The sequence below is a fragment of the Trichechus manatus genome, unplaced genomic scaffold (assembly GCF_000243295.1).
Source record: "Trichechus manatus latirostris isolate Lorelei unplaced genomic scaffold, TriManLat1.0 scaffold00088, whole genome shotgun sequence".
Classification (NCBI taxonomy): domain Eukaryota; kingdom Metazoa; phylum Chordata; class Mammalia; order Sirenia; family Trichechidae; genus Trichechus; species Trichechus manatus.
In genome coordinates this window covers 3635262-3656096 of record NW_004444024.1, presented here as the reverse complement: position 1 = coordinate 3656096, position 20835 = coordinate 3635262, and the positions used below count along the sequence as shown (strand labels likewise).

Genomic DNA, 20835 nt, shown 5'->3' with positions numbered 1-20835 from the left:
GGATGAGACCAGTGGAGTATCTTAGATGGCTGCTCACAGGCTTTTAAGACCCCAGACACTACTCACCAAGGTAGAATGTAGAACATTGTCTTTATAAACTTTGTTATGCCAATTGAGCAAAATGTTCCCTGAGACCATGGTCCCCACAGCCCTCTGGCCACTGGTCTTGACTGAGTTCAGGGCCCAGCATCTCTTGCTGGCATCATTCCTCCAACCTCCTTACTAGTCTCTGAACCTCCCATCTCTCCCTCCCAGTCTGTCCTCAACACTTGTACCAGCATGCTCTGAACACAGGTCCCACAGTGTCATTCCCCTGCTTGCAAACCACCAACCACTCCCCCGTTCTCTACCAGACTAAGTGTAAACCCAGCATTCAAGGCCCTCTGCCAAAAGCCCTGTGGACATCTCTCATTTCCTATTTCCCTACTTCAGCGAGTGGGATCCTTAGTCAGCTGGTCTTCCCTGGTCCCCCTGAGTGCTGATACCAGCAGGCTTCACCGAGAATCAGGATAAGTAAACCCTATTCCTGCTTTGTGGACTCCCCATCTAAGGGGGAGACAATTGCAGTTAATGAGCTAATTCTACAAGAAGGTCTGAGATCAGACGTGGCTGGGGATAAAGTAGGTTCAGAAGAGAAGCCCTACCTGACTATTCAAGCCCTCTGGCCAGAGGAGAACAGGCTCCCCCAAGGAGAAAGACCCAGCCTCAGCAGGAGGCAACCCCCATGCAGCGCCCCCTGCAAGGTCTGGCATATGGCAGACACCCCATACCAGGTGGCCTACAGCATAGGAAGCACTAGAGTCACACAGCCCTGGGTGGGAATCCAACCTCTGTTAGCTGTGAACGTCATTTCACTTGGCCTCAGTTTGTGACTTTGAAAGTAGGGGTAAAAGTACCTAACTGGTAGGTTCTTTTGGGAATAGTATTCTAGTATAAAGGAGTCCTGGTGGCACAGTGGTTAAGCGCTCGACTGCTAACAGAAAGGTCGCCAGTTCAAACCCCCCAGCCACTCCACGGGACACAGTCTGCTTCAGCCTTGGAAACCCTATGGGGCAATTTTACTCTGTCCTATAGGGTCTCTATGAGTCAGAATCGAGTCAATTGGCACACAACAACAACAGAGCTTGGGTGGCAACCAGACGAACTTTTTTGAAAAAGGGACTCCTACAGTCGGTAGGAGACTATAGGACCACAATCCCTGAGGTCTTCCCAGCTCTGAGAGTCAGATTGTCAAGATTCTTGATGTGAGATTCTGAGCAGCCCAGCTCACTTCACAGGACGGGAGGGGCAGTGGAGGGGTCTCTGGGGAGTCTTGCCAGGGCTTGGAAGAAGAGAGAGGCTAGCAGGATGTGAGCAATGGGAGAGGCAGCTGCTCATGCTGTCTCTATCTCACATACACATACACTGCAGGTCCCAACCCCTAGGCAGAGGAGCCAGAGCCTCCCTGCTGACAACTGAAATCTGCATCCCAAAAGCTGGAATTCTGTAGGGCAAAGGGGAGGGGGGAAGGAGGCAGACTCGAAGATGGTATTTTCCGGCAATGCTGTCTGTTCAGTAAGGCTCAGCTCAGTGGGCCCCTCAGCCTCCATGCTCCCTTCCCGAGGAGATCAGACCCTTCTTGGGCCCTTCCCTCAGGGAGGCAATGCAGAAAGGCAGAAAATGGGCTGTAGGAAGAGCACTGGAAGGGAGCCTGAGACCTGACTGCTGCCGTGCACAAATCTGTGCCTCTCTGGGCCCATTTTCTTCATCTGCCCTATGGGGCGGTGATGCTCACCGGGCCTTCCTCAACATGCTCTTGTTTCATATGCTTAACACTTAATTTCTCATAGATGAGTTTTGCATATAATTTAGTAACTGCAAAGGGCTTTGAATATCCTTAGTAAAAGTCAAGCTCATGGTACCCACACTAACACCTCAGCCAGGGCCCCTGGATAGGATAGTGAAGAGACCTTTATTGCCTTGGCATCAGGCGAGTCAGGCTGGAGCACCATGATTTTGGGCCAGTCTCTTCCCATCTTAAACCTCTGTTTTCTTATATGTAAACTGGATTTAAATGCTTTCCAGGGTTGTTTCGAGCCTAGTGTAGCGGCGTGAACCCAGGCTTTGGCACTAGAGGCTGGCACACCAAGCACGTTAATGTCTCTAATCCTCAGTTTGCACATCCAAAAGTAGGGGAAAGACTGGTATAACAATAGACACATAAACCAATGGAATAGAATTGAGAGCCCAAAAATAAATTCACACATCTACGGTCAACTGATTTTTGGCAAGGGTGCTAAGTCCATTTGATGGGGGGGAAAAGAATCTTTTCAATAAATGGTGCTGGGAAAACTGGATTTCCACGTGCAGAAAAATAAAACAGGATCCTTACCTCACACCACACACAAAAACGAATTCAAAATGGATTAAGGACGTAAATGTGCAAACTAAAACCATAAAATTCTTAAAAAAGAAGTAGGGGAGAGGAGCAGCTTTCAGGGTAGTTGTGAGAATTAAATGAGATTGTGTGTAGAGATCCCACTATGGGGGCCTGATGGCCCAGTAGCCATTCCCTCCTCCTACCCTAAGCTTCAGCCATGTCTGGACTCTTGCATAAGCTCATGCCCTTCCCCCCACCTGGAACATCCTTTCCCACTTCTCCAGCTGTTGAATTCTGCCCACCTTTCAAGGCCCGACTCATGTGATCCTTCTCCCACCCCCCACAATGAAGTTTTTCTTCTTCCTCCTCACAAAGAAAGGGGATGGTCTCTCCCTCCTTCGAGCTCTCTCTTAATTTCTCCTTCCCTCTGATACTGATCACAGTCCATATTGCATTACGGTTTCTTGTGGGCATGTCTAATGCCCCTACAAGACTCCTTGGAGAGTCCCTTGTGGGCAGGTCCACATAGACTGTGTTTTTTCCTCATCTCTGGATTTCCCAGAGTGCCAGGCATAGAACCTGGCAGGGGGTGGGTCTCACTAGTATGGGCTGGTTTTAACTGAATTGAATGCCTAGCTTTACTACCTCAAAGGAATGATGTGAACATGGAATTGGATAGGCATGGAAGGTGTTTTCCACTAATGCTTCCATTCATTCTTTCAATAAATATAGCACTCTTCTAAACACTGGGAATTCAGCGCTGAACAGAGCAGACCAAGTCCCTTCTCTGGTGGACAGTGCATCCTAGTGGGAGAGCCAGACAGTAGACTTGCTCAAGGGCAATCAGTGCTGTGAAAATAAGCAGAGGAGGATAAAAGGACAGAGTAACAGGGAGTGACTATTTCATATTAGATTGCTCAGGGAAGGCCTCACTGAAGAGGTGACATTCAAGGAGAACTTGAAGGAAGTGAGGAAGCAATTCATGCAAGTATCTGAGAGAATCTGAACATCTGAGAGTGTCTGTTCCAGACAGAGGTCACAGCCAGAGCAAAAGCCTTGAGGTGCGAGCTTCTATGTGGCTGAAACTCAGTGAGGGGAAGAGTGGTGGGGAAGGACTTTGGACTTTGTTCTGAATAAGATGAGCAGCCACTAGACGGTTTTAAAACAGGGGAGTGACATGACCTGACATGTATTCTTGGATGCTAGCATCTGATGTCCAGGCCTACCATTCCAGAATGTGTTCATAATTTCCTTTAAAGCTCAATGCCCATTAAAATGCATACAGTCATTGTATGTAAATTATACCTCAATTTTAAACATTTAAAAAATGTAATGCAAACTCATACTGTGAAGGATCAAAATAAAAGCACACCCTCCCTCAGGGCAGGATTTAAAAGCTGTCCCTCCACACTATAACACAGACTTCTAGACTGGGACCCGGTGGCTGGTGAGTTCCAGCCTCAGCCCATCCTCCCCCATCCCATTTCCTTCATTTCCTTTGGATAATTCTGCACATATTTGTCTTCCTGACTGGAATGTGAGCTCCTTGAGGGCAAGGGGCAAGCCTGACTCATTCCATATCTTTACTTCCCCAGTGCTAGCATGGCGATCAAGACATAACTGATCATTAAGATAGTCACTTATGTTTTAGCATGAATTAGTGCATCAGCTCCTTCCCAAGAACAGGCTTTTCTGGGAAGAGGTGGCAGCAAGTATAACAGTCCAGGGTGCCTGAGTGGGAAAGTGAGTGTTAAGGAGCCACCCCAGTTGTAGATGGCAGTCCTGAAAACAACCTCTAGAGAGATCACATGGCCCAGTCCCTATCTTCTGTTGCCCTTCTTACTGCTGGTGAACAGGTAATATATTATTCCCATTTACCCAAGAGAGGTTAAATGACTTATCCAAGATCACCTAATTAGTAAGCCATGAAAACAGGACCAGAACCGAGCTTTCCTGACCACAGGCCCAGAGCCCTTTCTATCACCCTGGAAGGACGGGAGCACACACTCTGTCTGCTTCACAATTCTATAGGACTGGCCCCAGCTGAAGGGTGAGGCCATCAGGACCCTTAGTACACTAGAGGTGTGTGTGTTAGGGCACCAGTGGGTGTGAACAGCTAAGAGAGGGCATCAGCACCAAAGGAAGTCTAGATTATAAGAACACACAGCTGCCCATGACAAGCGTGCAGCTTTCCGAGGAAACCAAGCCTTAAGTGAGACCCTGAGATGCAGATGTGCCCCTGGTTAACCAGTAGTAAAATGGGTGCAGGCCCAAATACCCACCATGTGTGTCGTGTGTACACAGGTTCCAGCAGGATACGGGAGACTGCACATTCCCTTGAGCCAAGACTGATCCCCCTCTGTCTGAGAGTTTATCCTCTTCAGCTGAGAACAGACACCCTTGAAGGTGTAAGGACAGAAAGGGCATCAGCCAAAACCACCCTGACTATCAGTGGAAGGATTCGTTTCAGCCCGTCTCCCTCAGAGCCCCCTGGGGAGGCAGAGCCACAGAGCAACCCAGGGGGCAGTCTCCCTCCTACCCTCAGGAACTCTGCAGTGTTGGGAGGAAAATGTCTTCAGTCAGAAACCAGCCTGTGACAGAGAAGGAACCACAGGCTGAGGAGGATTTTAAGTATAATAGTTTAATCGGGTAACCTTGCAAAGATGAAAGTGCCCTCATCCAAGATGAAGAGCAGTTTATGTTGAGTCACAAGGAATGTTTATCTCATTTATTCAGGAGAGAATGATTTGAAGTGATGACCCTTGGCAGACTGCACCTCCAGAGAAGGATTAGTAGATAGGGCTTTTCAAAGGAAGCAGCTTGATACTGGGAAAGAGTTGAGTTTTGGAGTCAGAACCAGGGTCTGGTCCCTGTCTGAGCCTGTTTCCTCATTTATACAAGATATCACCACCAGCCCTGCCTACTCCGTGGTGGGGTGGGGGGATGTAGGAGGGAGGGTAGGGGTCAGGCTGAGGACTGCAAGAGATAAGGGATGGGAAAGTGACCTGTTTTTGTAAGCCAAATTCACACAGGTTGAGCGTGTCAACGTCCAGGCTCCTCACTTTCCTAAAGCCCCCCAGGCATGGAGGGGAGCCTGGGGACTGAGGCCAGACAGCACAGGTTCCATCTGCCTCCTCTGGCCTGTCTTTTACCTCTTGCAGCCTCCTCCCTGCACTAAAGCCCAGGGCTGTGGCGCAGCCTTTCTCCTTGGGCCTCCATTGGGCCCCGGAGGGACCGGACAGAGCCTTCTGGGACCATGGTTGGACTGAAGCCTTCAGAGGTGCCTCCCACAACGGCTGTGAAGTTCCTGGGGGCAGGCATGGCAGCCTGCTTTGCTGACCTCCTCACCTTTCCACTGGACACAGCCAAGGTCCGCCTGCAGGTAGGTGTCCTTTGGCCAAGGTCATTGTTCACACCAAAAAAGGGGCTGAGTTTTCCCAACAGCACCTACACCTCTGCCATCATGCTCTTCCTGACACAGAACCCTGACCAAGCATTCACTCCACTGCTTAGGACCCCTCCTCGACTCTGCCCCATCGCCATCGCCCAGGACAAAAAACAAAAAATCTAAATTCCTGGGTACAACATAACCCCTACTTTGTAAAACCATAAAGTGTGAGGTAAAGATAAGGATTAATTAACTGTGTGACCTTGGGCAAAAGACTGACCATTTGTAAAATGGGAAAAATAACCTGCCCCTCCAGTTTGCTGTGAGGATCATTGCCACGGTGTGTATAACATTGATTTGTGAGCTGTAAAATACTGCACAAGCCTTAGTTAGTCTTCCTGTGATTCAATGTCTGTAATCATGTGTGTTCTTAAGGTCCAGCCCAGGCAGTCCTGGACCCTGCAGGATCCCTCTGCCCCCTGCTGCCCCTTCCAATCCCACCCCACTCCAGCTCCTCACACTGCTGCTTGCGGGTTGTCCCTCAGATCCAGGGGGAGAACCAGGCGGCCCAGGCGGCCCAGAGTATGCAGTACCGCGGTGTGCTGGGCACCCTCCTGATCATGGTGCGCACGGAGGGCCCCCGCAGCCCCTACAATGGGCTGGTAGCTGGTCTGCAGCGACAGATGGGCTTTGCCTCCATCCGCATCGGCCTCTACGACTCCGTCAAGCAGTTCTACACTCCCAAAGGATCAGACCGTGAGTGCCTGGGTACCGCCTGAACACAAAGGGGGCTGAGCAGAAGCAGACACTCCACATGCAGGTCAGCAGACTGGGGCAGTCCAGACTCAGAGGCAGAGCTGGGGGTGTGGGGAAGCTAGTAACAGACCTTCTTGAGGATACTGAGCAGCCGTCAAGGAAGCTCCAAAAACCCTAACCCGGGAAAAGAGTTCAGGTATCAGGCAGGGACAGCCCCACAGAGGAACAGCGTCAATCCCAGAGAGGTGCGCAGTGGCAGCAACTGGGCCCACTCCCTCTTCTCCCTCTCCACCTCCCCAGACTCCGGCGTCACTACTCGGATTTTGGCGGGCTGCACCACTGGGGCCATGGCGGTGACCTGTGCACAGCCCACAGATGTGGTGAAGGTCCGATTTCAGGCCAGCATACACCTTGGGCCCAGAAGTGACAGGAAATACAGTGGGACTATGGATGCCTACAGAACCATTGCCAAGGAGGAAGGAGTCAGGGGCCTGTGGAAGGGTAGGTCTGAGCTCCAGGCTCTGGGGGTCTAGGGCTGGGGCAGGAAACTGAGCAAGGAGGGAGCTCCCAGCATGCTGCTATTGCAGTGATTCTGAAAGAACATTCCAGCTAAAAATATCTCATTCACTTGCCACAGTGCTTAAAATCCAGTTCAATTTACCAACCCTCCACCATGTGCAGGCTGCTGTGAGGGAGACAGAAGTAAATAAAAGACACCTTCCACATCCTCAAGGCACTTATAAGACATACAGAGGAGATAAGACATGTCAAGGAAGAGCTATACCTCAAGGCAGGATGTGCTGGGTGTCGTGCCAGAGCTAAAGATCCAGAGGTGGGAGAGACCATGCCTGGCTCCAGAGAGAAGGTGACATTTCAGCTGGGCCTTAAGGCTGAGCAGGCTCTAGATGCATGGAGGTAGAAGGGATGGGCCCTCCAAGAAAAGGTCTAAGAGGGGTAACTGTAGGACACAGAGAAGAAACACTGGAGGAGCGCAGTGGTGAGGAGTGGGGGGCAGGGGGGACAGGGAGAAGGGGGCTTCCTTAGGAACAGGTGGCCACATTGACAAATGCTGGACTTTCTCCCACATGCAGACCTGGGGTCACATGAATCCTTGCAGAAGAAACAGTGACCCAGTGAAGTTGTTCAAGGCCACATGGTTTAAGGACAAACCACCTGGGCCATAGCACTGGTTCTGCCCTTACTTGCTGTGTGCCCTCCTAGAACCTGTTTCCTCTCCTGGGAAATGAGGGGAGGGGACTTGACATTCTCCAAGGGCCCTGCCAGCACTGCATTCTGTCACTATCCCAAGGGCCCAGCCTCCCTCTTCCAAACAAAGACATCCTTTTCTGACTCCAGCTAGGTCTTGGAGTGGGGCATATTTTAATTTTGAAAGCCATTGCCAAATGTCTTCCAAAATATGGCCAAACAAACACAAGTAGGCCTTTTTCTTTTCTGTCTCTGGTGAGGACATGGATAACGTGAGAGTTGTTAAACAGTGGAAAAGAAGGTATGGGCTCCTCTAGCTAAGGCCACGGGAAGGGAGCACTATGCCACCCAGACTGAGGGTTGGAGAAATGACTTGCGGCCTTGCAGCCAGGGTATCCACTTCTCCTATCTCCACTCATCAGCCCCATTCCTACTTCCTAACAGGAACGTTGCCCAACATCACAAGGAATGCCATTGTCAACTGTGCTGAGATGGTGACCTATGACATCATCAAGGAGAAGCTGCTAGACTGTCACCTGCTGACCGGTGAGGCTGTGGCTCCAGGCTGACAGCCTTCCCACAGCAGCCTGCCAGACCTGCAGGGAGGGAACCTGGAATGTCATAGAGTAGACCCTACCCAGAGGAAACTAGGCTTCAGAAGAAGTAGAGAGAGGAGTGGTGCCCAGTAAAAAGATCAGTGATGAAAGAACCCTGGACTAGGAGGCCAGAGACCAGGGTTCCAGGCCCAGTGCCACCTCTTCCTATGTAACCTTGGGTGCAAGGTCACTCACCTTCTCTGACTTCAGTATCCTTACTGGCCAGACGTAGTTGGACTTGATACCCTTCCAATTCTGAGACAGAACAGTTCTATTTTGCCAGTACTTAACTATGAGCTTGGAGTCCCTAGGTGGCTCAAACGTTAATGTGCTTGGCTGCTAACTGAAAGGTTGGAGGTTTCAATCTTCCCAGAGGTGCCTCAGGAAAAAGGCCTAGTGATCTACTTCTGAAAAAATTAGCCATTGAAAACCCTATGGAGCACAGTTCTACTCTGACACACATGGGGTCGCTCTGAGTTGGAATTGACAGCAACTGGTTTTTTACCAAGAGTTCAGCCCTGGGTACTTTGAGAGATATGGAAAATGCTATCCTTACACTCAAGGAGTTCACAGCTTAGTTGGTTACAAACAATGAATACACGCAGAACAGAAAGCACATGCATGCCTCATCCCACAGCCTGGTATTTGCTCTTCCCTTCCCCTCTGCAGACAACTTCCCCTGCCACTTTATGTCTGCCTTTGGAGCTGGCTTCTGTGCCACAGTTGTGGCCTCCCCGGTAGATGTGGTGAAGACTCGGTATATGAACTCACCCCCAGGCTGGTACCGCAACCCCCTGCACTGTATGCTGAAGATGGTGACCCAGGAGGGCCCCACAGCCTTCTATAAGGGGTGAGCCTCCTCCTCCTGCCTCCATATTCTGTCCTAGAGAAGCCAAGCTTCCTTCTTTCCTTCCTTCTTTTTTCATGTCTGAAATACCTACCAAGGGTCAGAACAGCACAGAAGTAAATGCCACAAAAGAAACATATAAAAAAGTAAAAAAAAAATGAGTGGACCAAACCTGATTTGGAGAATCAGGAAAGACTGAGGAAAAAAGTCTGTTGTTGTTGTTTTCAGGTGCTGTTGAGTTGATTCCAACCCATGGCAACACCATGTGTGCGGAGTAGAACTGCTCCATAAGGTTTTCAAGGCTGTGACATTTCAGAAACAGATCACCAGGCCTGTCTTCTGAGGTGCCTCTGACTGGATTCAAACCATTAACCTTTCAGCTATTAGTTGAGCGCTTAACCATTTGCACCACCCAGGACCTCCTGTGCTGTCTATCCCCAAACTTACTGGGCAGGGGAACAGGGGCAAAAGGAGCTTAGTGATCCTGAGACTACTCCAGCATACTGCCATGACACTGATCACCAGACTGACAGGAGCTGAAGTGCCCTACTCGCTATTCCAACAGGCCTCAGGTTTCTTGCCTCCGTGTCTTTGCATTTACTATTCCCTGTGCGTGGAATGCCTTTCCCTTGCTGTCTACATGCTGTGAATCTTAGCCCTCCTCCAAGTCTAGCTCAAACACCACCTGCTCCCTGATACTCTCAGGTATTAATTTTCTCTCCTCCCTGTGAACTTCAACAACACCTCCTTGATACTATTTTTATGGCATTTACCACCTCCTACCTTGTATTAAAAGGGCCCCGGTAGTACAGTGGTTAAAGCAATCGACCGCTAACGGAAAGATCAGCAGTTTGAACCCACCAGCTGCTCCGCAGGAGAAAGATGTGGCAGTCTGCTTCTGTAAAGATTTACAGCCTTGGAGACCCTGTGGGGCAGTTCTACTCTTTCCCATAGGGTCGCTATGAATTGGAATCAGCTTGACGACAATGGGTTTTTTGACGTATTATAGTATTTGTAAACTTAAACTATTCCCCCTGTTAGCGCACAAGCTTCTTGAAAGCAGGAATGGTGACTTATGCATCTTTTATCTCCCAGGGTCCCTAGCACAAAGCAAGCACTCAGTAATGTAGGTTAATAATAATAATCATGATAGCTGAATCTCTATGTATTAGGCCTTGTGCTAAGCAATTTACACATATTATTTCAACAACTCTCTGAAGTGGGTACTATTTTCCACATTTACTGAGGAAGAGATTGAGACTCAGAAAGGTTAAGTAACTTGTCCAGTATCACAAAGCTAAAATAGCAGAGCCATGGTTCAAACCTAGACCATCAGTTAATTCTTACCACATTTCTATGAAGTAGCTATTATTGTTGTTTGCACTGAAAGTTATCATCTGTCCTACCATAAGCTCTTTGGTTGACCCTCTCACCTCCCACTAAGGCCTTCAGCAGATTGTTTTCTGGATCCTGATGTTAAATTAGACCCAACAAGCAAACAGTAGGCACTGTAGGCTCTTGAGCCTGGGAATGACATGATAAAATGGTATTTCAATTGACCAGCTGTTCCTTTCCTCTATGTGCCTCAATCTTTACAGTCTTCCACTTTAGTCACTGTCTCAGTTCATTCTTTCACTTTTCAAACACTGTTGAGCATCTTGCGTGTGCCAGGCCCTGAGCTATGCTTCCCTCAAAGAGGAGCCAACAAGTATGTGACATTTCTTGAGCATTACTGATACTGGCCCTCTGCTGTGTGCTTTACAGCATTAACTCGTTTAATCCTCATGACAATGTAATCGGGTAGATACTGTTAGTTTACTCATTTTACAGCTGAGAAAACCAAGGCTCAGAAAGATTAAGTAACTTGTCCAAGGTCATAAAGCTGGAAACTGGTAGAGCTAGGATCTAAACCCAGGTCTGACTCCAGAGTTCACACTCTTTGCCACAATGCTGTACTCCCTGTGAGAGGCCTAGGCTGGATTCAGTATGAACATTGCATGAGGTTATGGGACCTGAGCTGAGTCCTACAGAGCAAAGGGCAGCTGGCCAGGCAAAGAAGTGAGTAGAGGATATTCCAAGCAGAGGGAGCAACACAAGCAAATGCATGGAACTGCGTCATCAGAGAACTGTACTAGCAGAGAGGGCTAGGAGGGGATTGGTGGAGAGACAGGCTGAAGAGGAGGTCATGGACTTCTCCCTGAGTCTGTGAAGCGCAGGGGACTCTCTCCCTCCTGTGCTATCTCAGAAACACTTTTGTTGATGGGGTAGGCAGGCTCTCTGGAGATTAGCTAGATTTGGTGCCACACTGTTAAATCCCTGCTGGTGAAGGCCCTGAGTCTGAGCTCCAGCTCAGACCAAAGGGGAGAGTGCTGCAGCTTTCCGGTGTCCTCCTCAGAATTGGCCACTCGGGATGTAAATGAACCCAGAAACACCCAGCAGCAGGGCAGAGTCAGGCCACACAGAGCTCACTGAACCCCATCTCTGATATCTACTAGCTATGTGGTTCTACTTGAGTTACTTAGCCTTCCTGTGCCTCAGTTTCTGAAAATGAAACCTGGCAACAATAATAGCTTCCTTACAAAATTGTGACAATCAGCTGAGGTAATGTGTGTGAAAGTTCCTGACACACCACCCTGGCTCAAAATAAATATTAGTTTTCTTTCCTTTCCTGACTCCCAACTTCTGCCTAAATTCCTCCAGCACAGAAAAAAAGACTGACCAGAGCTCAGAAAATGCTCGTGACTAACAGAACTCTAGTCCTTTGGCACTAACACTGTGTTTGGGGGCGAGCACGAGAAGAGATCTGGTTCTGGTCTTTTCGCCCAGTCCACCTGATGTTTTGGTTGTTTATCTCATCAGATTTACACCCTCCTTTCTGCGTTTGGGATCCTGGAATGTGATTATGTTTGTAACCTATGAGCAGCTGAAACGGGCCTTGATGAAAGTCCAGATGTTACGAGAATCTCCATTTTGAACAAGATAGGAAGGCCGCTTTGTACTTACTTAACCACTATGAAACCAGTTAAGGATGGAATAAAACAGTGGATCTGTGCACACGTGAACACAGACCCACACGTTTATAGAACTGTTTACTCGCAGTAGGAGTGTCAGAAGTAGAAGAGAAGGAAAGATTCAGATCTTCAGTGCTTTGTTTTAAGAACACATCCTTCTGCACTGACAAGATGGAAAATAAATTATATTAATTTTTGAAACACATTAGGTTGGATGCCTAACATTTAGGCAAGAAAAAATAAACTAAAACAGATCCACTTGGATAAAATGGAAGTTTGCAAACTTGTGTCGCCTGAAAATCTGAGTGGCCGACAATTCAGTCGGAAATCAGCCAAGGAGTCTAAAGAGACACTACGAGGGCAACACAAAGTATATGAGCGCAGCCTGTGAGTAACCGTCGATCTTCAGCCACATTTGTAACATGCCTGCCATGTAGAACCACTAGGATTCCAGAAAATGTGAGGAAAAAAGATGAAACCTGGAACCTGTGCCTAAGAAGCACTGCTAGGCCACCGTGAGGCTGGGGCTTGTAACTATTCCCTGACGACACTGGAGAACCAAGAGGGCAGCCTCCATCCCCCTTCCTGTAAAATGGGAGGAATAATCCCTTCCTTGCCTACCTCACAGGGGTGTAATGTGGATCAAGTGAGAATCTGGGTATGAAAGCACTTTACAAAAGCTCGGTATGAAAGCACTTTACAAAAGCTCACACTCTGTACAAATGTAAATATAAGGACAATGCCATGGGAATGATCTTTGTTGGGACAGAGGAACTGCCACGGAAGAAGTTTCTGAAAGACACAGCTGTCTAGAGTTGAGACCAAAGGAACAAGGGGCCTGGTGCGAGGGGGGGAGGGGGGTGACAGGATGAAGTGAAGCCACAGGAGCCCTGTCCCCATGCAGCCACCACTCCCTGGCTGGACTATGAGACACCTTGAAGGATTGTGGAGCTTGAGGAGAAAGAGGTAGATGCCTGCCTGAGAGCCTAAAGTAGCAAGATTTGGAATTTTTTGAAAATTATTATGATTCAATAAAGGAATTCACACCTTGGGTGTGAGAATAAGAGCAGCTCCTTTTCTGCCTTCTCACATTTGGATGGAATTTTCCCTTTTCACTTTCTATTTGTCAGAGTTGGGCTGTCTAGCCAGCAGGCGCGCTGACCCCATGAGCCTACACTTCCTTCTGCTCTCTTGCCAGGTGACTGCAGGCTAGTTGTTTGGCCTTTTAGGGCTTCAGCTACTCCATCTGTAAAAGGTGGGTGTTGAACCAGATGACCTAAGGCTCTAAGGTTCTGTGATTGCAAGAACCAGGAGATAGCTTCCTCCAAGCCTCCAACTTCTGCCAGCAGGACGCGAGGGACAGGAACTCATGAGAAGGTCAGATCACCAGTTGAGGCCCACGAGGTGGGTGCAGGACAATTTATTCTAGAGCATTAGAGCACCTAGTGGGAAGCTCCTTGGAGACTCTGACAAAATACCTGCAATCTTCGTTAATCTCAACATCTGCCTGTTTTTGTTGCCTTCCTTCCCTCCTCGTGGGAAGGAGCCTTCTCAAAGGTGATTTTTCTAAAATGATACAAAAAAGAAAGTAAGAGAATGAGAGTAACACATCACTCCCTTCCAAACTTAAGACTGGACCTCTTTCAAAGGGTTAACAGAAACCCAGGGTATCAGTGTCTTTTTCTGCCTCTAGGCAGCCTTGTATGTCTCTGCTGATATTCAGAACTGGGTTTAAACCTCTCCCTTCACCCCGCTACCAGTATCCTAACCACCAGGAATCTTTATACCTTAGAGTCTTACCAGGAAAGTGGGAATGATAATTCCTATCTCATAGGCTTGTTTTGAGGATCGATGTAAAACACAAGGAATACAGGAAGTGCTCAGTAAATGTCATTTCTCTCCTTCCTCTCTCTGACTCCTCCACACCCTGGGAAAAAGTGACTATCCATTCATCCTCAGCACTTTCCTAAATTGTAATTTGAGACCATCTCCATATACAAACCAGATAGTTCAAATCAAGGCAAAAATATAAAAATTACTGTGATTTAATAGCTGGTTTGGCTGGCCATATAGCTTTTAAATTAAATGCATATTTTAAAAATTCTTTTCATTTTGATTTGACTGACAGTGCAAATCACACTTAAACTCCTGGTCACAATTTGTAAGTTCCTAGGGGCCAGGAACTATGCCTTCCATGAATTCCTATATAGCAATATTAACGCATTATCTATCCAGAGGATACTATTCAAATGATGAGGCTGAAAGACAGAGAGGATAAATTCTTCTACAAGATATTTTGATTGCGCGCAGGAGCCTAGCGACCTCAGATTCCAGCCTTTTGGAGAAGGGAAAGCAAGACTGATAGGAGGTCTTCTGAGATTTCCAGGGCAAGATAGCTCTCTTTGCCCACTCTGAAAGGCGGAGGTTGAACCAGATGACCTAAGGCTCTAAAGTTCTGTGATTCCAAGAACTGAGAGACAGCTTCCTCCAAGTCACAGTGTGCCCTTTGTAGCCCTGGCCCCACCTTCTGCCACCAAGAAGCCAGGGATGGGAACTCATGAGAAGGTCAGATCACTAGTTCAGGCGCACACAGGAAGGCCCACGTCTTAGTTCTGTGCACTCATTTCCCCACCACAACACCCACAGACACCTACCTGCAGTCAAGTCATTCAAAATTTCCTTTTTCTCCAACTCTTCAAGTTTAGGCAAAAATGAGACCATTTGGGGCCTGACTCAGTCACATTAGTGATATAATGCAAAACTGGCCTGACAGAAATCTTGTAGGTAAAGGCAATATTTTTTAAAGGAATATTTTATTCAAAAGGAGTGAATGTTAGGAAATTTAATCATATCTTTATAGAGGAGTGAATTTGTGTAAGGCACTTTGAAAAGTGCAGAGTGCTATCTATACAAATGAAAATATTCTTTGTGCATATATTGTGAGCCACACATTGTACTAGGTGCTGAGGTGAACAAGGCCAGTCCTGCCTTCAAGGAGCTCATTTGGGTGGAGGATGGTAGAACAGGAAACACATACAAACCGTAAACCATTAATTACCATCCAAAAAAAACCAAAACAAAACCTGCTGCCATTGAGTCAATTCCAACTCATAGCAACCCTATAGGACAGAGTAGAACTGCCCCCGTAGGGTTTCCGAGGAGCAGCTGATGGATTCGAACTGCCAATCTTTTGGTTTGCAGCCAAGCTCTTAACCACTGTACCACCAGTGCTCCATTAATTACCATACAGAGTGATAAAAACTACAATAGAAGTAAGCATTGAGGAACTCATTTGAAGGACACCTAACCTACCTTGGGGACTAGGGTAGCTTTTTGGAGGAAAACCAAAAACAAAACTTGTTGCTGTCGAGTCAATTCCAACTCACAGCGACCCTATAGGACAGAACAGAACTGCCCCATAGGGTTTCCAAGGAGCGGCTGGTGGATTCGAACTGCAGACTTTTTGGTTAGCAGCTGAGCTCTTACCTACTGTGCCACCAGAGTTCCATTAATTACCATACAGAGTGATAAAAACTACAGTAGAAGTAAGCACAAGGCACTTGAGCAGGAACCCACGTGAGGGACATCTAACCTAGCTTGGAAACTAGGGTAGATTTTTGGAGGAAGTGACATTTAAACAGACACCAAAGGACAAGAATCCAGGTAAAGGAGAGTGGGTGAAAGTCATTCTGCTCAGAGAGAACAGCTAATGCAAAGGCAAGACACAAAGCAAGAATGAGGTGGATTCAGAGGATTGCCAGCAGTTCGGTATGGCTGGGTTGGAGACTTAAAGGGAAGTAGTGAGAGAGATGGAGATGAAAACAGGGGCCCTAAAAGACTGTAGAAACGACATTAAGGAGTTTGGACTGTGTTCTGAAGGTAATATGGAGCCACTGAAGTGTTTTAAGTAGCGAGTGGATGGACCCTGGTGGTAGGAAGATGAGGCTGTGGTCAAAAAATCCAGGCAAGAGGAAATGACAGCCCTATGGTACTGGCAGTGGGGGTTGAGTGAATGGCATAGTAATAAAATCAACAGCACTTGATAAGATTCTATCTGGAGGGGAGTGTGAGGAAAGAGGAGTAAAGGATGATGCTCACTTGTTGTAAATAACATGTAAATATCCTCAGTAATATTTCCAACAAATGGTTTTCTGGCTTCTGAAGCAAACCACTTGGGTAGCATGGACTCACCATCTCCGGAGGTTCCAACGGATGTTCCATTGGGTAGCTCTGTCTGAGAGAGAGCTTTCTGATAATGAGCCAAAGGCACACATGTTGCAGCATTTAATGCCTTGCCCATTCCCATTATTTCTTAGTCATATGCTGGTCCTGACATACATGGGGAACTTAGGTACCCCTCTGATGAGCTCCCACAACCCTGGTCACACTGCACTGCATTTCACTGCTTACCTGTCTCTGCCCACTAGCCTACATGTTCTCTGCAAGTGTGCACGAAGTCATTGTATCCCCCGCCCCTTAGCAGAGTACCTGGAACATTACAAATGAGTGAATTTTTAAAAGAAAAAAAAAACCCTTTCTGAAATATAATTTTGCCTCTGGGAACCAGAAATACTGAATAATCTACTTTTGTAGGCATGGAGATCTCTTGAGTATATGAGCATATGTCTGAATTCACTCAAATGGAATAATATGGAACAGAAACCAAAGTTACGGACACTTACTAGCTATGCAATGTAAGTCAAATTCTTAGTCTTCCTGAGCCTCAGTTTCTTTGTCCATAAAATGTGGATAATATTTGGCAGAGAGCAAAATTCCACACCTGTGTCAGTGGTGAACTTGGTAGGAAACAAACTGCATTGTTTGTGATAATGGAAGATGACACAGCCACTTTGGAAAAGTTTAACAGTTTCTTAAAAAGTTAAACATACACTTACCATATGATCCAGCCATTCCACTCCTAGGTATATACCTGAGAAATGACAACATATGTCCAAAAACAGACTTGGACATAAATGTCCACAACAGCATTATTCATAATAGCTAAAAACTGGAAGTAATCCAAATGTCTATCAACTGATGAATAAACAAACAAAATATTCTATATCCTTACAATGGAATACCACTTAGCTACTAAAAGGAACAAGCTACTGATACACGCATCAACATGAATGAACCTCAAAAAACTTTATGCTAAGTAAAAGCAGCCAGACACCAAAGACTACATTCCATGAATGTAAAATTTTTAGAAAATGCAAAACTGGAGAGACAAAAAAGATCAGTAGTTGTCTGGGGCTGAGGGTGAGAGAAGGAATTGACTGCAAACAGAACAACACAACTTTTGGGGGAGTTGGAAGTGTTTTGAAACTGGATTGTGGTAATTGTTGCCCAACTGTATAAATTTACTAAAAATTCATCAAACTGTACATTTAACAATGGGCTAATAATGTAAATTGTACCTCAATAAAGCTGTTAAAAGTGAAAAAAAAAAAAAAAAGGTGTGTCCTAGAATTTTCGTAGCAGTACTATTGCAATAGATGAAAACTGGAAACCACCTAAATGCCCATCAACAATAGAATGAATAAATTAGACATATTCAGACAGCGGAATACTATACAGTAATGAGAATTAAAGAACTGAGACTTGGATGAATCTCACAAACATAATGTTGAGTGAAAGGTACCAAACAGGACATACTGTATGATTCCATTTATATGAAGATTAAGAACAGGAAAAACTAATATTTGGTGTTTGGAATCAGGATACTGGTCATTTTTCAGGTAAATAGTGACTGGAGGGGGAACATGGGTGGTTTCTGGGAAGTTAGTAATGTTTCATCATATAGAGGTGTTCTCTTTATGAAAGTTTATCACTTAAGGTTTGTGCACTTTTTATATGGATGTTATACTTCAATAAAAATTTTACGTTAAAAGTGCACTTAACTTGAATAAGAGACCACTGGTGAACTCCAGGAGCCCTGGTGGCACAGTAGTTAAGAGCTTGGCTGCTAACCAAAAGGTGAGCAGTTCGAATCCACCAGCCACTTCTTGGAAACTCTGTGGGGCAGTTCTACTCTGTCCTATAGGGTGGCGGTAAGTCGGAATCCACTTGATGGTAATGGGATTGGTGATCTCCAAGAAGTGTGTGTGTGTGTGTGTGTGTGTGTGTGTGTGTGTGTGTACAGATGGGAGGGAGCTGGGCAGGCAAAGACCTAAGGAAGAGTGTTCCAGGCAGAGGGAACAACCAGTTCAAAGGCCCAGAAATGGGAATGAGCTTGGCATGTTTGAAGAACAGAAGGAAGGTCTGTGTGGCTGAGTGAGAGAATGAGGATGTGAGATCATTCATTCATTCAACAAACATGTAAGAGTTGTGCCAGAGGCCGAGCAGTCAGCTTTGACAGACAATTGTTTCAAAAGTTTGGCAGAGAAAGGAAGGAGAAAAAATAGCCATTGTAGAAAGGGTAGGAAAGTCCTGAGGGTTGATTTGATTGATGGATGGATGGATGGATGATTCAAATAGTCAAGAAAGAATTGATCACAGGAGCAAGGTACTGGAGAAAACAGAAGAGTATAGAATAATAGGTATAGGTGGGAAAGATCACCCTGGAAAGGATAGGGGAAAGCTAGAAATAAAAAAGAATCATAAAGGCAAAATTTTTTTTTATTGTGCTTTAGGTGAAAGTTTACAGAGCAATTTAGTTTCTCATTAAACAATTAATACACAGACTGTTTTGTGACATTGGTTGTCAACCCCACGATGTGTCAACACTCTCCCCTTCTGGACCTCAGGTTCCTCATTTCCACTTGTCCAGTTTTCTGTCCCTTCCTGCCTTCTCGTCTTTGCTTTTGGGCTGGTGTGTCCATTTAGTCTTATATGCATGGTTGAATTACATGTGTTAATGTTATATAGGCCTGTCTAATCTTTAGCTGAAGGGTGAACTTCAGGAGTGACGTCAGTACTGAATAAAAGGGGGTCTGGGAGCCATACTCTTGGGGTTTCTCCAGTCTCTGTCAGACCAGTAAGTCTGGTCTTTTTTTGGTGAATTTGAATTTTGTTCTACATTTTTCTCCCGCTCTGTCCAGGACCTTCTATTGTGATCCCTGTCAGAGCAGTTGGTGGTGGTAGCCAGGCAACATCTAGTTGTTCTGGACTCAAGTCTGGTGGAGGGTGTGGTAGTTGTGGTCCATTAGTCCTTTGGACTAATCTTTCCCTTGTGTCTTTGGTTTTCTTCATTCTCCTTTGCTCTAGATGGGCTGGGACCAATAGATGTATCTTAGATGGCTGCTCACAAGCTTTTAAGATGCCAGACGCTACTCACCAAAGTAGAATGTAGAACATTTTCTTTATAAACTATGTTATACCAATTGAGCTAGGTGTCCCCCAAGACCATGGTCCCCAGCCCTGAGCCCAGTAACTTGGTCCCTCAGGGAGTTTGGATGTGTCTATGAAGCTTCTATGACTTTGAAAGGCAAAATATTCTCAAATGAAGAGAAGCAAAAACAAAGGCGTTTGCCAATCTTTTCAGTGAAGTTTGAGGAATATATGAGGGAAGGTTAGTGGGCCTAGAGAGTTATTTTTAAAAAGGATGATTTTGAAAGCTATCTGTATATTTTTTTGTTAAAATATAATTCAATGAAGAAAGAAACTTGGAGCCTCTGATGCATCCTGACACTGCTCTCTGTTCTCTGCCTTGCCATACTGTTGGGAGCCCTTACCATGGGACAGCTCACACATTCTAATATGTAAGGCACCAGGCCTCCCGCAGGCTCCCCCCAACTGGCTGGGGGCCCCAACACCATGAATGTAGTCATGGAGTTCCACATCCAGTACAACCACTCACAGAGAAGCTGCCAGCTGATGTAGTGACAGGATCTTAGAAATTCACAGAGAAAATATGAAAAGAAACTTGCCCTCTATATATCCACAATCAGTTGTTGTACAGAAATAAACATGTAAAGAAAGATGAATGAAAATCCTTTCAGAAACTATTATAGTCGAGGAGGCGGGGCCAAGATGGCAGAGTAGTCAGATGCTTCCGGTGGACACTCTTACAACAAAGACCCAAAAAACAAGTGATTCAATTATATATGACAATCTAGGGGCCCTGAACATTAAAAGCAAAGTTGAGGAACCAGACTGAGTGGCAGGGGGAGGGAGAGATGGTTTGGAAGCAGTGAGGAGTTGCCAGACCTGACCTGGTAAGAGCCTGAGCCCTTCAGGCCTGATCAGCTCGGGGGCGAGCAGTGAGGCAGACAAGCATCGATGCTCCAGAGGCGTATTCCGCACAGGGAAAGACCCAGCCACTGAGAGTCTACTCGGCCACGCAGAACGAGTGAGAAGCAGCCCTCGATTGCCGAAAGATAAGTATTTGCGTCCGGCCTACCGCGTGGATCTAAAACACCCCCATCAGGGAGAAACTTCTCTCCCATTTACCTCCCCACTCCCTCCTCTGCACTGGGTCCTGGACCAGCTTCAGCAACTGCTGAGTCCCCTGGGCAGGAAGTAGGATCCGTCACATGCCCTGAGCCATTCTCTTGGCCTTGGAAAGTGAAAAAAATTAACAAACGGGAAAAAATAAACTGCTAGCTCCACTAAGCCAGGAACTCAGGGTAGGCACAGCTCCTTTGCCTAGACACAGGCATAAGGAATCCACGGACTCTGAGTGCCTTTCCCCCAGCATAGATCTGTGTGGGCCCATTTCAACAGCATAAGCC

At 46.6% G+C, this 20835-nt stretch overlaps 1 protein-coding gene and 1 pseudogene across 2 annotated transcripts in view; both read left to right on the top strand.

Moving 5' to 3' along the window:
- The window catches only part of UCP3 (uncoupling protein 3), a 14999-nt gene extending 2615 nt beyond the window's left edge, over positions 1 to 12384 (top strand). Inside the window, exons 2-7 of one of the 2 annotated variants that reach the window (XM_004381958.2) lie at positions 5521 to 5741; positions 6293 to 6503; positions 6804 to 7004; positions 8154 to 8255; positions 8975 to 9155; positions 12012 to 12384. In XM_004381958.2, coding sequence (XP_004382015.1) covers positions 5616 to 5741; positions 6293 to 6503; positions 6804 to 7004; positions 8154 to 8255; positions 8975 to 9155; positions 12012 to 12126 — 936 coding nt within the window. In that variant the 5' untranslated portion in view covers positions 5521 to 5615 and the 3' untranslated portion in view covers positions 12127 to 12384. Of the gene's footprint in view, positions 1 to 5520; positions 5742 to 6292; positions 6504 to 6791; positions 7005 to 8153; positions 8256 to 8974; positions 9156 to 12011 lie in introns of those variants that run through there. The other variant, XM_004381959.2, reaches the window with a different exon arrangement.
- Positions 12385 to 19918: 7534 nt separating this feature from the next.
- LOC101352901 (protein FAM91A1-like) overlaps positions 19919 to 20835 on the top strand; it is an 11857-nt pseudogene continuing 10940 nt past the window's right edge.